The 17089-nt window shown below is 48.6% G+C and overlaps 1 protein-coding gene across 4 annotated transcripts in view; it reads right to left on the reverse strand.

The window, feature by feature from the left end:
• Positions 1–9550: 9550 nt before the first annotated feature.
• Positions 9551–17089, reverse strand: part of ALKBH3 (alkB homolog 3, alpha-ketoglutarate dependent dioxygenase) — a 39476-nt gene continuing 31937 nt past the window's right edge. For 3 of the 4 annotated variants that reach the window (XM_020907504.2, XM_070473140.1, XM_070473141.1), the window contains 2 exons: positions 10641–10739; positions 9551–9909 (listed from right to left, as the gene is read on the reverse strand). In XM_020907504.2, the coding sequence (XP_020763163.2) occupies positions 9817–9909; positions 10641–10739 (192 nt within the window). In that variant the 3' untranslated portion in view covers positions 9551–9816. Of the gene's footprint in view, positions 9910–10640; positions 10740–10786; positions 10946–17089 lie in introns of those variants that run through there. The other variant, XM_070473142.1, reaches the window with a different exon arrangement.

Consider the following 17089-nt stretch of genomic DNA (forward strand, 5'->3'; position numbering starts at 1 on the left):
CCCAGGAAACCAGACATATTTTCCTCCTCACTGCTCCGGGAGTATCTACAGGGCAGCACACCCAGGCCCCTCTGCCTGGGCCGCCGCCCTGGTCTCCCACAGGTCTCCCCACCTCCAGCCCCACCCCCTTGCTCCCTCCTGATAAACGTATTTTCCTAAATGTCTCCGTGCTCAGAGGCTCTGCACCACCAGAGCCTTCTGCCTGGGGCAGCTCCCAGACCTGATCTGGGCCCATCTTCTCTCTCACTGTCTCTCCTCCAGCTCAACACTCATACCTGAGCCCTGGACACAAGCCACTCAGGGCTCCACTGTTCATGAGCCTTCAGGTTGTCACTTCAGGGTCTTCGGTCCCATTCTCTGAGCGCCCCCTCTACGGAGAAGCCTTCCATGACTACTATCCCAAATTACATCCCATAGTCCTTCAACACCTGTCAGGGCCCCTCAGTCCACATTCACCTTGTTATGAAGGTTCTTCAAGTACGTGACTTGTTTACTCAACAAAGACACATCACGTGAGAACAGTGCTAACGCGGGCTAAAATCTACTGAGTGCTTGCTTACTCTCTGCCGGGCACAGGACAGTCTCTCCTTCACGGACAGAAACTTGCTAGAACACCGGCCAGGCACATTATTGTTGCTTAAAGCATGGCATGAATTTCTCAAATACACTCAAACACTGTTGGTAGAAGTTGGGGCAACCTTTCTGGAAAGTCATTTACATTATGTATGCATGCTCAGTTGCTCAGCTGTGTCAGACTCTTAGTGACCCCATGGGCTGTAGCCTGTCAGGCTCCTCTGTCCATGGAATTTTTCAGGCAAGAATACTGCAGTGGGTTGCCATTTACCTACTCCTGGGGATCTTCCTGACCCAGGGATCGAACCCAAATCTCATGTGTCTCCTGCATTGGGAGGTGTATTCTTTACCACTGAGCCACTTGAAATATATATTCAAGGCCTAAAAAATATGTATACCTTTCTGAATCTGGGCCAGGACCCTACTTTCAGGAAGGTATTCTAAGAAACAGTCATATATGTGCACAAAGGTTTCACCACAGGATGGCTGCATAAGTGGAGGGCTAATGCTTCATCATTAGCTTACATACAATTGATAGCTTCATCAATTGTAAAAAAGGGGTAAAAATAATGCCTAGTCTATGGCCTGTTGTGTGGATTTACAAATCATGTGTTAATACATGTAAAGCACTTAACACAGTGTCTGGCACAATATTCAGACTCTATAAAAATGTTACTTATTATTATTTGGGTTTTTTTTTTTCTGTTTGATTAAACATTTCCTATTTTTTTTTTCCTTGCCTGTGCCAAGTCTTAGTTGCAGCATGGGCGATCTAGTTCCCTGACCCAGGATCGAACCCAGGCCTCCTGCATTGGGAGTGCAGCGTCTTAGCCACTGGGCCACCAGGGAAATCCCCTTCTTTTATTATTTGAATTCAGGTCTGATTGAGGCCATATTCTGGGCTCTTAGCTATATTACCACCCCACCATCCACTCTTATGACTTCCAAAATCAACAGAATGGTTACAAATAGCAAAAGCAACTCCAACCTCAACAATGACTGAATTATCTAAGACAACAGCCTCGTTATATAATGATGTATCTATCTTTACAATTTTAAGCTGTCACTCCTTAGGGAATAACAATTAATGTCACGCAGCAATTTACAAAATAGTAGAGAAAGGCTACACACTGATCGGGTCAGTATGAAGTTGCTTTTCTTTTTTTTCAAGGATACAAATATGTAGAGAAAAAAATCCACTGCAAAATGCGAAGAGTTGTCAACTCCAGTGTAAAGTCAGAAATGATTTTCTTTTTTTCCCTTGTATCTTTCTTTGACATTCCTTACCAAGAACACATACTCCTTTTGTAGTTAGGAATAAAAACTAATTTTGAAGGAGAAAAGAAAAGCCATGCTGGTTTACTTCTGTCTGTAATAGGAAGGATCGTGTCTCCCTTTTATATGTTCCCCACTGCAGTTAACAATTTCTGGACATAAAAGCCCTGTCTTGAACAGAATTCCTGATTCAAGATTGCCTGGTAATCTTGTTTATGCTTCCAGGCCAAAGCGTTCTGTACAGAACCCAGAAATGGCCTGCAAGGATAAGAAAACAATGTGACTGGTGGGGGTGCGTCACACTGACCTGTGACCTGCTCGCCAGGCTGCGAAACATCGGGAACTGACCCCGGGGCGGGGGGGTGGGTGGGGGTGGAGAGAGGCGGGGGAACCAGGCCAGCGGGGGCATCAAGAGACCCATTACCTGGGGAACATGTGGTAAGGCTGCGGAGAGCGGTCGAGCCTCGATGCAAGGCCACTTTGGCATCTGCGAGCACTCTTCAGCTCCGGCTAAAGACCTTCCCAGGAGACACTAGGAAGTGCAGCTGGATCCTAACCGATCAGCCTCCTTGTGCACAATTTCCCTTTTGCCCTTCCTTCCCGAAGCCGCTGGGCCTCTCCTTGCTGGCTGCAGTGGAGATGCAGGCACCCAGGGAGCCTGGCAAGGGGAAGGGCAGGGTCGCAGGGCCCTCCATCAGTTACAGCGGGACTGCCTGCCCAGCACAGGGGTTAGGGTTGGGGCTGGCAGGGCATGTGGAACGTTCTACCTGAAACAATTACACCACTAAGCATGTGACTGTCGGGGACGTCACATTCAGGGCCTCGCCCCTCACAAGACCTCTGAGAGGTGGCTGCTCCGGTATCCATTTCACAAGTGAGGAGACTGAGGCTTGAGAGCTGATGGGTGGGGCCCAAGGTGGCTCCCTGGGAAGGACAGATGGGATTCAAGGCCACATCAGCCTGGCTCAAGGGGAGGCTCAATCAGCAGTGGCTCTGGCAGAGGAAGAAGCCGGGACACAGAGGGAGTGTTAAAGTGAAAGTGAAAGTAGCTCAGTCATGTCCAACTCTTTGCAAGCCCCTGGAGATGGGGAAACAGTGTCACTTCCTTTTTTGGGCTCCAAAATCACTGCAGATGGTGATTGCAGCCATGAAATTAAGACACTCCTTGGAAGGAAAATTATGACCAATCTAGATAGCATATTTAAAAGCAGAGATATTACTTTGCCAAGAAAGGTCCGTCTAGTCAAGGCTATGGTTTTTCCAGTAGTCATGTATGGATGTGAGAGCTGGACTGTGAAGAAAGCTGAGCACTGAAAAATTGATGGTTTTGAACTGTGGTGTTGGAGAAGACTCTTGAGAGTCCCTTGGACTGCAAGGAGATCCAACCACTCCATCCTAAAGGAGATCAGTCCTAGGTGTTCATTGGAAGGACTGATGCTGAAGCTGAAACTCCAATACTTTGGCCACCTCATACGAAGAGTTGACTCATTGGAAAAGACCCTGATGCTAGGAGGGATTGAAGGCAGGAGGAGAAGGGGACGACAGAGGATGAGATGGCTGGATGGCATCACTGACTCGATGGACATGAGTTTGGGCAGACTAAAGGAGCTGGTGATGGACAGGGAGGCCTGGCGTACTGCGATTCATGGGGTTGCAAAGAGTCGGACACAGCTGAGCGACTGAACTGAACTGGACTATACAGTCCATGAAACTGTCCAGGCCAGAACACTGGAGTGGGTTGCCATTTCCTTCTCCAGGGGATCTTCCCGACCCAGGGATCAAACCCAGGTCTCCTGCACTGCAGGCAGACTCTCTACCAGCCGGGCCACCAGGGGAGCCCCGTGTGTCAAAGCTCTTCCTAACCCCACCCCCCGAGCGGCTGCACTCAGCAGCTGGAAGGATGGCTCTGAGGCAGTCCCGCCAGAAGCTGTCCGGCCAGCTCCCTGGAGCCAGCCGCTGGTGCAGAGCTCGGCTTACTGTCTTCAGCAGCAGGGTGCCACCTGGAGGGGCAGCAGGGATCCTCGCCACCTACCCAGCCACCTGGCTGGTGCGACAAGGGAGACCGCCCATACCAGTCCTCCGAGGGCTGCCCCCACAGGCACTGTGACCTTCTGGGGTTGTCTGTGCCCAGGTTCCCTCTTGTCACCAGGTTCTGCTTTTAGCTGGGGATCTCAGAGGAGGTCACAGAACCCCAGAGTGATGAAAAGGACACCGGCCTAGGCCCAAAAGGACACCGGCCTAGGCCCTTGTGGGTGTTCATGCTGGTTCTGCCAGCATGGCCCTAGGTGGCCGTCAGAGGAGCATCTGTCCAATGGGGACAGTGGTTCCCAACCACCCTCACGGGACTTCCGGAGACAAGGGGCAAGGTGTGGAAGGGTGTGCCAGCCCTTCTCTCTGGCCCCTCTCCCCGCAGGCAGAGGAGGTCTCCAGGAGGCAGACTGGGGGGCCAGCAGGGTAGCAAAGGGAAGCCACACATTCAGACTCCTCTTCATCCACTCCCCCGCCCCCGATTTTTGCCTCTAGGCTAGCTGTCCTCCTTTCCACCTTCACACCAGGTGAAGAGGGGCTAACAGCTACCTTCAGAGAGAAGGTGCAGGGAAGAAATTAGTGCCTCATCCCTTGATATGTTTTCAGAGAAAACATTCCAGCAAAGCGTTCTCTAAGCAACAAGGGCCTGCGGGAGACCTTTCCCGGGGGCCCTCCTCCTCTCCAGGCCTCTCCTGAGACCTGGCTGGATGCTTAGCTGGCCTGAACGGGCCCTGCCAGTTAGGGAGGCCCCCAGGGCATCTTTCATCTGCCCGCCCGGCCCAGAAACGTTCCCCAGGAAGAGAGGATACAGTTCTCCACCCAGAATGGCTTTTTGGAGGGTGTGGATTCCCTTCCCAGATGGTCCCATACACGTGCAGATTGGGGGCAGGGGAAGCAGGGAGGGACTCAGTCATCAGAGCGGCAGAGCCTCCTGGGGAGGGCCTTCCTGCCACAGCCTCTGAGAAAGGCGAGACCGCCGTTCTGTCTCCACGGCGAAGGCTGCTCCTGCAGGCTGCCGCTCGCCTTCCTTCTCAGGGGCGCCTGGAGCATCAGAGGCGCGGCGCGGCAGGCGCTTGTCACAGCGCTCGCCCACACCCTTCCTGCAGTGGGCGGCTAATTGCAACCTGATCACGCGGCACTCCGGAGCCCCGCGCCTGGCGCACCACTTCCTCCTGCCCATCCCCCTCCCCAGGGGGGAAGAAGCTTCCCGGCTCCGGGCACGGAGCCAAGGTTTTGCCGGCTGGTGAAAGGGGCTGAGAATGCGCAGTCCCTCCAGCCCCAGCCCAGCGCGGGGAGAGGGGCCACGGGGATGGCGGGGGTGCGGGCGGGCGGTGCAGAGACTGCCCCTAACAGCAGGGATGCCCAATCTCAGGATCTGAACTATCCTCTACGTACCTGTTTCCTCATCTGTTTAAAAAGAAAAAGAAAAAAAAAAAAAAAACTAAGCAATCAAATTATGTCCTAACTCAGCGGTAAAAAAAAAAAAAATCCGCCTGCAATGAAGAAGGATCATCCCTGGGTCAGGAGACCCCCTGAAAGAGAAAATGGCAACCCACTCCAGCATTCTTGCCTGGAGAAGCCCACAGACACAGGAGCCTGGGGGACTACAGTCCGCGGGGTCACGGGTTGCACACAACTGAGCAGGCATGCAATAGGTCCAGTAAAGACTCGGTGCCTCCTTCTGGCTTTCACCTTTCCCACCCTTTTAGAAACCTAGCATTTGTGTCCAGAGTTAAAAATTAGTGGGGTCAGAGGCCAGGGTCCTGCCAGAGCACGTCCACACTTGTGGAGCCCACATGAGAACAGGGACTGTCCCTGGTGTCCAGGGACTGTGATATCACCGTTACACGGAGGGGGAGTGAGAGCAATGATTAGAGTATTATCTAAATAACTGTGATGATGACACTATCACACAGGCCCTGGTCAGCTCCAAGCTGGCTCATCTGAGAAAACGCTCTTTTGGGTAATGTTGGCTACAGAAACACGACCCAAGTTATGCTGAAGGCCCAGCCCAGCATGGGGCTGTGGCCACAGGCTGAGAAAGGCTTTTCTAACTTGGCACAGTGGTACCAAGCCAGCTGGAAAAGGCACCATTAGCCTGGGTTCCACTCTCATGAATAAACATCAAGACGATTTCTTTCTGACCCCCTGACACAGGAATCACTGTATCTAAGAGTGGATTCCAGCAGCACAAAACCAACAGGGTTCTCATACAGGGGTTCCTTGAAAAAGAGAAAATGGGAGGGGCGGGTCAGGGGACAGTTGTAGACTAGGTCCCTCTGAAGAGAGCATGTGGGTGGAACCACATATATGTAAAGATTTCAACCAACAGAATGCATCACTATGGAAACATTTGACTTTCTCAAAGAGATAGTTAAGAAAATAAAGCAATCAAGACTTCAGATTCAACCCTACAAGTGTTTATGACCAGAAAAGGCAAATGGGTCTCAGATATTCTGCAGCCAAGTAAAAGCTGCCAAAACTCAAGGAAGAAAAATTGCCAGTAGGGCAGGGACCCGTCATGTGTCGGGGCTTTCTCTGAAGCCCTCCAACTAGAGCCTTCTGCTCACTGCAGGGCCCACGTAACTCTTCTGGAGTTGCCATGACATGGTCCAGGAGATGGTGCCACTTACTGGCCAGGCCTAGACAGGCCTGCCACTCACGGGGGGGGGGGGGGGGGGGGGGGGGGGGTAGGGGCATGTCATGCCAGCCATGGAGGTAGCAGGGAGGGTATCACAAGCAGGTTAATGAGCTGTGAGCCAGACTTAATAGGAATCATCAATGCCACATGAATTAGTGGTTTAGCCGACAACAACGTGGAACCTGATTTCAATACTGAGGACACAAGCTGATGGGAACTGTCAGACTGCTCCAAGGCCTGCTTGGAGGCCAGCTGCCTGTGGCCCACGTTTTCAGTGCCTAGCCTGCTCTGCTTCTCGGGCTGTCTGCTGACTGATCGGAGTCGTGGTGCTGGCCAGCATCATGAGGAAGCCTGATGCTGAATCCAAGCATTAGGGTCCCTAAATGACTCACAGGGAAGAATGAAGGGAAGAAGGGACCACCCGCCTAAGACAGAAAGGTTGCTTGGATATGGTCAGGAAACACGTTCTCAGTCACTTGCCAGGAAGGCTGAAGGAGAATTTGTCTAATTCATCATAAATTGGATTGTACCCCCCCACAATGAGCCTCCCCTGTTAAGCTGGACAATTCTAGTCCAGTTGGCAGCAGAGTTTCTGACTAGGAGATGCCAGTGTTGATTAAGGAGGTGCAGACATCTGCCCTGGTGCACAGAAAAGCCAGGGGACCAATAGGGTGGCCTGGCAGTCAGCCCAGCCAGCAGGGCACTGAGGTGAGCTTGGGCTGCCAGCCCTGCAGGAGCAAGCCCTGAGGCTCGGGGCCTGGGGGTGCCCACTAGACCATTCTGCCTAAATTCTGCATGCCCGAGGGAGCAGCACAGTTAGGGGACTAGCTTGTGCTTTATGTTCCGGTTCTGCCGTTCACAAATCCCGTGAGATGACTTCACCTCCTGGAGACTCAGCTGCCTCATCCCTACAATGGGAACAGCAGCTGGTCTGGCAGGGCTTCAAGGAGGGTTAGGGATTATGTATAAGAAGCTCCCGTGTTAGTCGCTCAGTCGTGTCTGATTCTATGCGACCCCATGGACTGTATGTAGCCCACCATGGGACCTCCCAGGCAAGAATACTGGAGTGGATTGCCATTTTCCTCCTTCAGGGGATCTTCCTGACCCAGGGATTGAACCAGGGCCTCCTGCATTGCAGGCAGATTCTTTCCTGTCTGAGCCGCCAGGGAAGCTCCTAGCATGGTTACTAAATTGTCCTAGCAGGTTATTAAAGCTCAAAAACAGGGCAGCTGAAAAACCAGACCTGTTTTTTCCTTCAAGCTACAGCTGCTTTATTTGCTCCCTCAACTTTAACAAGTAATGCTGGCAAAAAGAGCTGTGGCCTTAATTCCGAGTTAACATCTACAATCAGTAAAACGCAGCAACAGGCTGGTGCAGTCACTGAGCATGGGCACCGTCTGCCAGGGTCTGGCACTCCTGTGCGTTCTGAGCCCTGTCCTTTTCCTCTATGGCAACGACCTCCGTGACATTTCAGGAGGGACATTACCTTAGTAGTAGGAAGAGTGGCTGTTCTGCCATTGGACAGCCAGAAACACCACCTCAGACTGCTGCTCTCAGATGAAGAAACCCAGGTGGTGGCCCAGGCAGCCAGGAATTTGTTTCCCTGACAGACACAGCCGTGATGAGGGAAGAGATCAAATCTGCAGCTGACGCAATGCACGGCCTGAATTGAGAGGGATGTGGTAACAAGACTTGGAGTCATCTCCTGGCTCTTTCACTTGTGGGAATGCAAGAGGAATGTCCCCAGGGTCACGCATCCAGCTCAGAGCCAAAGCTGGCTTACACCTCCCTGGCCAGGTTGCGTGTGTCTGAACTGCAGGAAAGCTAGGAATTAAACAGGTTTTGTTTTATTGTTGTGGTAATTTGTATCTCTCTCACAGGAGGCTTACTGTGATGCTCAGATTTTATAAAGTATTTGGTGTGTCTTAGACAAAGGAGCTACACACATGCAACAACATTTAAGAGAAAGAGACTCTGGTTCAAGAAGTCATAGAGCTTGACAGAGAAGAACAGCACCTGGCCAGGCAAGGCATTCATCTGCCTTCTGGCCTTCTATCATGATCCTGGGGCTCATCAGTCTTACAGCATGGAATGGAAACAAGCCCAAAAAGCAAGAAGGCTGGGTAGATTTCCCCCCTGGGGCGCTAGGGAGACTCTAACTCCCTCACCCTACTTTCAGCCACGTTAATCCATCCTCTTTCTCTCTGGTTTCCTCTGTCTTGGTCTGGAACTGATCCGGCATGCTGCTCCGAAGTTGAGGGGTCAGGAAGACAGATGCTTTTATGATGCAACAAGGGGCAGCTGCTCTGTTTTGGGAACCTTGGTGACATCAGAGACGAACCCTTGAATCTCGGGAGCGTGTACAGAAAACAACACTGAGTCAGAAAAAAGCCTTAGTCACGGGGCTACTGAACTCTACAGGGACAGCACTGTTAAGGTAACTGAGTCTGTTCCCTGCAGGACGGCTCCCACTCCTATCTGGCTTGGGTTTAAGTGACTCAAGTAATTCTCCAGGGGGGAACTAATCTATGTGGAACAGCTGCCACTAGCAGGGCATTTGCCGCTCTTCAGCTGAAATTTCTCATGACATCACTCCATTTCTCCTCCCTTTGAGGGGACAGTTTCCTCTTGTATTACAAGCAGTCCAGGGGGCGGCTTGGAGATACACTGGAGAATACCACCTCTGCTCTTCACTCAGAGGCCTGAAACCTGTCTGCGTGTCTCCCAGGGAGATGGACAGGCAAGGAGACTCGGTTAAATAAAGCACTCCCAGAGTATGCAGATTTCCATTACCACAGCACATAAGCCAAGATGTTCAGGAGTCGAGGCAGACTTCAACAAAGCTCTGTTGGGTTGCAGCAGCTGTCTGCCTGTGGAAGGCTCCCGAGTCACTGATGTGTATTACTATCTCCACTTTGCTACAGGCACAAGGAACAAAGATGTGGATTTACCCTCCCCTGGAGGCAAAGTCCATTCATATTTCTTCAACCGAAACCGGAGAGGGCAGGCAGGGGAAACGGCTTATGGGCAAAATCATTGGTAAACACAGCCACAGCGGTTTTTAATTTGCCTAAAGAAAATATGTGATTTCAAAATGTGATTAGGGATTACTGTTCCCACAGTAAACGTATTTTGAACACAAACTGCAGGCTGTCATTTAATAGGACTCCGAGCTGGGAAGCAAATCCCATCCTCATCCTCCAAACAGCCACGAGAGCAGCTGGACCAGCCTCTGGAAGTGTCTTCATGGAGGAAGGTTTGCTCAGTCTCAGCATGGCTCCTCTCTCCAGGATCTCACATCACCAGTGCGCCCCTCGAGGGTCAGGATAAACTGTCCGAAAGGTCAAGTTTATTCTTGGTTCTCTGGAGTGGTACTCTTTGGGCACTCGATGCTAAATGGAAATATGAATAACTCTGACATAAACACACACTTTTAATCCAAAGCCATTTAAAACTTCTTTATGAGGACACAGACATATTTCAATTTTATCTCCCTTCAGTGAGCAGTAATAGCTCTTCAAAGTCTTGTGGAGAAAGGTCTTCTTCTCCGACACAAATCCCCACCCCCACCCTCACGGGGAGATATTTTCCTTTTCTTCTAAGTGCTGCTCTTCCTCGTGGCCTCCTGCCATTTTCCCAAAGCTCCTAAGACCACACACAAATGGCTGGGACCACAGAGAGGCACCAGATGCGCCGCTCATGCTAAGTGCTCTTCCATTAGTTTGCACACCCTAAAAATGGCCCGGCCGAGGCTATGGAGCCGTGCAGCCCCATGCGAGAGCCCCTGGCTGCCTGAAGCTCTAGCTTAATTCAAAGTGCAGTTCTTCAGCACTCCAGACATACCTCAAGGGATCACGAGTCACGTGTCTAGCGGCGAGAGCACTGGGCCGCAGAGACACAGAACACGCCCCTCATCACAGGAAGGCCCACTGGACGGCGCTGCTTGAGGGGGCCATTCTGTCAGCAGTGTCAAACTCCTCGGAAATGGGGTCAGTTTACTGCCTCGTGCTCACTGTAATGCAACTTGCTTTTCACCACGTTTAATACCGAAATTAATCATCGTGAGCCAGTCGGGAAACTGCCTCCACACGACAGCGAGTCCGTGTCACTCGCACGTTCTCACCTGCCAGTCCGCTTGCGTGGCCCCTTCCATGATTAACAGGGTCCCGTGATCCAAGGGTATCTTCACTCTGTCCACATACGTGTAGTCTCCATTGTCTTCCTAGAAAACAGCATTCACGGGACTGAATTTTTTTTTTTTTTGGGGGGGGGCTTGTGTGATTAAGATGCAACAGAACGCGACACTGGTCAGAGAAATGGCAACTTCAGCTCAGCCAGATGGCAAGGCCTCGTTTACTGGCTCTGTCACCTGGCAGCTGGATGGCCTTGGGCAGGTGATTTCACCTCTCTGTTCCTGAATTTACTCATCTGTAAAACGAAGATGATGGTATTACCTGGCTCACAGTGCTGCTGTGAGCCTCAGCTGATCCATGTGTGAGTCACCTGGAGCCCAGCAAGTATTAGGTACAGTGTACTAGCTATTAGCATTCATATTATCAGCATCCAAACTGCAGAAAAGTACATTCTGGCCCATGAGGGAATTCAAAGTCATTTATACAATAATTCTTTACATCTGCCTTATTCTGCGCCCTGTGTTTTGACATAGTTTTAGGAGAACAGGCTTTCAAACAAGATGTGGTGTGATGAGCTTTGACCACCTTTCACAGTTTATGCTAATTCATTAATTAATATCTATGTTAAAACTGATCACAACTCTCCCTATAGCTACTTTGATATTTTGGAGACACATCCTCGTTTCTTTCCAGAACAATCAACAGCCAGACTTTCTCACAGAAGGGGACTCTGTCGTGACCAGAGCAGCACGGCTAAACTGCACCTGGCTGTGCGCCTCTGAGGACAGAGGGCAACGCGTGAGCACCTAGAATGCACATGCTCATCTTTACACTGCCCCTTTCTTCCAGAGCTCCAAGTCGACGCGCGGGCAATGTCATAACGATATGGCTCACAGGGGGTTGTCCCTCCTCCACTGCTGACAAAGGGCACGTTAAACAACTTTCTTACTCACAGCAAGAGAGAGCACATGGAGAACTGGGACTGGGACAGACCCAAGTGTCCTGACTTCTTCACTCCGTTCTGAGCAGACCCACCCATTCATCTGATTCACTTCCAGTGCAAGAGATTTACATTTAAATTACTGCAGGACTGATTTCACTGCAGTGCTGTGTTTATGTTATTACTGCAGAGGTGCTTCTGAGAATGTAACTGTTTACAATGCTTTCCCCCAGGAAAATCAAAACCAAAACAATAATGGACTTTTATAAACAGTCTAGATTCCAGGCCCAACCCTTGGCAGTGACTTTGTCGAGCACTGTCATAACTTTCATAAGCAGAAGACACAAGCGATGTTTGAAATAACTTTCAGTCTCAGTGACTGACTTTGTGTCTGCCACCTTCTGCTTTCCAGTAGCAAGCACCAAAACATTTACCTCTGACCCCTCAGCCAACCACAGAGCACTGGGAAGGTGACCTTGTCTGCAGGTGGCCCAGCTCCATCTCAGAAAAGCAAAAGGGTGCTCTCTGAAAAAAGGATCTCATATAGAGGAGATGTACATCCTACTGAAGAAAAGATATCAGAAGGTAGTGCACTGCTCATGAGATCAGAGGGTCCAAGGCTCCTTGATTTAGGCTGTAAAGTTAGTCACCAGATCAAGGTTCAACACAGCTACAGACAGAACTGCTGCTGCCCTCTGCATAACCCAGAAGTACAACGGGGCTTTAATCTATAAATCGAGCCCTGGGACAGAAGAGTGCAGCAGACAGTAAAGACACTTAACACAACAGGAAGACAAGCCTGAGATGATGATCTCTTAGAACATTAAAGCATTATTGAGATAACACTGTACATCAACTATACTTCAATTAAAAAAAAAAAAAAACTAAGAAAGAGAAGCATGTCCTAGGAAGAAGGAGTTGTATATCCAACAGCCAGAGGCCAAGAAGTCAAGGCCCATACCGCATACATAGGTCTGTGAGACCAGAGGGCAGGTGTAAGGAGTGATTTGGAGAAGTTAGGAGAGTTAAGAGCCAGCACTTTCTAATCCAGGGTTGCTCTGTCAGAGCCATTGTAATAAAATGCAAATCTGATCTCAGAATACCCCTCCCTTGCTTAAAACACATTAATGACATCCCAAAGGTTTCAGGATGGAGTTCAAATCCATTAGCCTGGCACCCAAGGCCCTTGATGACCTGCCTGCTTCCTTCTCTTTAACTTCGTCTCCTACATCCCTTTCACGGGCACCCTGTCCTCCAAATAAATGGAACTCCTTAACAGTTTTCCAAACATGAAAAAAACAGGTCATTATTGGGGAGGAGGAGGTGCTAAGGCCAGCGAAACAGAAGAGGTGAGCACTGTAACTCTATCTGGAAACATGAAGCAGGGAAAGAGGATTCCAAACCCAGGAGGGATCTATCAGCATGGATGGAATGTGATGCTCAGCAGGGCCACGTCTCCCTCTCCATTTTTAAGATCTGAGTTCTTCAAATGAGAGAAAGCCTCAGGGTGGTTTGAAACACACCACATCCAGTATAACCCTTAGTTGTACCAAAGAGCAAAAGAGGGCGAGCCTTTTCTTAGCAGGGAGCTACCTTGATCCGTCCCCGAAGGAGACGGTGATACCAGCACATCCACAGGAGAGATGATGCCATTACTCTGCTGCTCGTCATTCGTTCCTTCAAACACCCTTGGCTCAGAAGTGCATTCCTCATTTCCTTCTCCAGGAAGGAACTTCCCGACCCGGGGATAGAACCCAGGCCTCCTGCACTACAGGAGGGTTCTTTACTGACTAAGCCATCAGGGAAGCCCCCCATAATCCACAGAAGGAGACAGACAGGAAAGAGGACAGGGGATTCTACCAAAGCAGCACAGATGCTTCCTTCTCCTGAGACCGGGGCAGCAACAGGCCACACAGCCAACCCTTCAATGCAACCAAGGTTCACAGAGACTTTATCCACCGAGGAAGCAGATAAAGGCCTAGAGGAGCTCACGTGGCTGAGCATAAGAGCTCAGTTGATAAATGGATAAGCGACAGTGGAAGCATGGGTCTGACTGTTTAGAGGCGCGAGCTCACGGCTCTTAAGCATGGTTGTTACCCAAACATGGCTCTGAAACCCTTCTGATTTACTCAGGTCTTTCTACAAAACAAAACAAAACACATCCCCTAAAAAGCCATGGCTTAGGATAAAATTTTCCATTCCTGATCCCGGTTCAAAGAAACTTGTAGGGCCAGAGTCAGTCTTCAGGGTGGGTTTTGCTACTGACATTCTTGGTTTCCCACACACTTGAAACCTCACAAGTAGATGGAAAAAGCAAAAAAAAAACACCATTTTTTTTTTACATTGTTAATCAACATTCTCACTCCCTCCTCAACCATAGTCAATTCATTTGAATGCTTAATTATACTTTTCAATGAATGTTGAGATTTTCCCAAAGTTTCACAACTCTTACCGAGATCTGAATCTATTCAGTTTCCCTTAGAAAAATGCTATTTAGCAGGGGGGGGTGGGGGTGGGGAGCCTGGATGTATTTATTGTCATATCATTACACACCACCCAACAGATAAGAAATCTAAACATTCTTCGTCCCCTTGGAAAGGAAAACTTCACACTGTATGAGATCAATGTAGATCTTTCATGTAATTGTGCCTTTCTTGTCCTAAAAAGGTGTCTTAGAAATTACAAATATCAATGTTTAAAAATCGTCATTGGCATAGTTTTTCCCTACTATAAAAGTAACATACGTTCACTAGAGTAAATGACACATACCTATTCAATGTCTGCCTCTTTGATCTCTGATAAACTCCATGAGGGGAAGACGATGCTGTCTTTCCCTTTTGAAATATACTCAATGCATATCTCATATATCAGTAACTATGTCCTGAACAACTGAAGAAAAGCACCAAGAAGATATAAAAATCACCTTTAATCCCATCGTCCAGAATTCCTACAACACAATCACAGGGAATATTGTATACATGCAACTGTGCACTCATTGTTAACACTGTCCTGTGAGCAGTTCCTACATCTTAGATGTACAGTCTTTCTTAAAAATGGTTACACAATACTCCTTTGCATGAACATATCCTTCCTCCTTTAAACTCATAAATTATTTTTTGACCACTTGGATATGTCAGGCATTGTGCTGAGGATACAGCAGTGAGGTATGCATGGTTAGAAATAGATTTTAATATACCAGTAATACTTAAAAAAAAAGAAAAAGCTACTCCAAGTAGATTTTGGGCAAAACATCTGAGTGTATTTCTAGGCTATATTCTTTTTTTTTGGCCATGCTGTGCGGCATATGGGTCCTTAGTTTCCAGACCAGGGACCGAATTCATGCGCCCTACATTGGGACCGCAGAATCTTAACCACTGGAAGTCCCTAGGATAAATCCTTTAAAATGGAAAAACTGGATCTAAGGGTATGAACTTAAAGGCACTTTATTTATAGTATCAAGCTGCTTTAAGCAGATTGTGGCAATTTATACTTCCATCAGGAAAACATGACAGTCCCTGCCTTCTGAGCACATCATCAACATGGAACATTATCAATTAACAATGATGAGAAAAGTTTAGGGAGAAACGGCAGCTCACTCTCAAACATAAAGTTCTTTAATTACTTTAAATGGTGAACCAAGTTCACCGTTTTCTCATATGCTTATCTGCTGTTTGCATTTCTTCTATTGCAAACTCCTTCATGTCTTTTGTCCATTTTCCTATGGGATGTTAACGTTTTTCTTATTGATCTGCAACCATATATAGTAAGATATTTCCCCTTTGTTATATTTTCTGTAAATATTTTTCTCAGTTGCTATTTGACTTTTAACTGTGTTTATGATGTTTAACACAGAATGGCTCAAAAATTTTTATAATCAACTCTGCTGATCTTTCTTTGATTCCCCTTCATGGTTTTTATGCTTAGAAAGTCTTTTTCCCATTTTCAGGAACCCTAAATATACAACTGCATTTCCTTTCAGCTAAAAAAAAAAAAAAATCTGTATTTTTCAGATTTAACTCTTTAATCCACCTGGAGTTGGCTCCCCACTCCCCTGGGTCCAAGTGTTTTTTCCTAACAATTTCCAGGTACTTAAACCAAGTCATCCTGCTAGACTTTCTGGACACCATCAACCATGGTGTAAGCTGCTAAAATGCCAGGCATGTTAGGGACCGTTATGTACCCAGTACTGCTAATTCTCACCACAACCCTGTAAGGGACGTGATATTCTTCATTTTATTATAAGCAAAGGAAGCTGGAGGGAAAGTACATTTCTAAGGCAAAAGGCTGGCAGGAGACACGGAGGCAAGTATTTGAACTAAGACCTGCCTGGTTTTAAAGTCTGTATTTTTTTCCACCTTACTGTGCTCTCCAAAGTGCTTTCTTTCTTCTGAAATCCTGTAATACTTCCTGTCTGAACTGCATGGCACCCTGTCTGTTCTGTAAGGGTCACAGTTACCAGCAGGTGGCATGAACAAGGGGCATGGGGCAGGTGCAACAGTGGGGAGTGGGGACCACGGACACCACACAGCACGGGACTTGTGGACACTCTGCGGCTCCCTCGTTATTCCCTGGGTGCTGCCTGATCTTCTGGATTTTCATGTGATCTCTCCTGAGTTATAAATTTTGCCAACTAACCCAGTTTCTTTAAAAATACTGGGAAGTATATACACAAGTCTGAGGACCAGTTTCTGCTTAAGAGCTGCCCAACCGAGCTGCTGCTGGACCCATCACAACTCCTTCTCTCACGCTCACTTCCAGGCATCCCACGTAAGCTCCCAAGCAAGCCCAGATGCTATCTGCCCAGCTTCTGTGATGCCCTCTTGCCATTCCACATGGCAGTGCCTGAGACAAAGCTCAGTACACACATGCTGCTTCAAGTATCGTGTTCTTGATCTCAGTGATCCCAACACAATCAGAAAAGGCCATGGATGCAAAATATGCTTCCAAATTAATGATCTTAGTCAACAGTGAGACATCTGGTTTTCCAAGTCATCTCTGATCTCCTGGATGAGCTACTTACCTACAAATTCTTCCATCTTTTTATTAATAAGATGCTTATAATAACAAAACAAATGAACAAAGGCTAAAACAAAGTAGAAGCCTGCTGCCTGTTTCTCATTTTGAAAGCTCAGGGAGCACCTGACATGCAGCAACTATCATTATTTTCTTCACTGAGAGGCTTCAAGGCTACAGGAGTCCTTGAAGGCTGGAGAGGACTTCAGTTAACGAGAAGGCGGTGTGCATGTGTGCTGAGTCGCTTCAGTCGTGTCCGACTCTGTGCAGCCCTATGGACTGGGGCCCGCCAGGCTCCTCTGTCCATGGAATTCTCCAGGCAAGAATACTGGGGTGGGTTGCCATGCCCTCCTCCAGGGGATCTTCCCGACCATGTGTCGAACCTGTGTCTCTTACGTCTCCTGCATTGGCAGGCAGGTTCTTTACCACTAGTGCCACCCAGGAAGCCCAATGAAAAGGTGGAGAGCTTGTCTAAGGAGTAAAGAG

Source organism: Odocoileus virginianus, chromosome 10 (assembly GCF_023699985.2).
Source record: "Odocoileus virginianus isolate 20LAN1187 ecotype Illinois chromosome 10, Ovbor_1.2, whole genome shotgun sequence".
NCBI classification, from domain to species: Eukaryota; Metazoa; Chordata; class Mammalia; order Artiodactyla; family Cervidae; genus Odocoileus; species Odocoileus virginianus.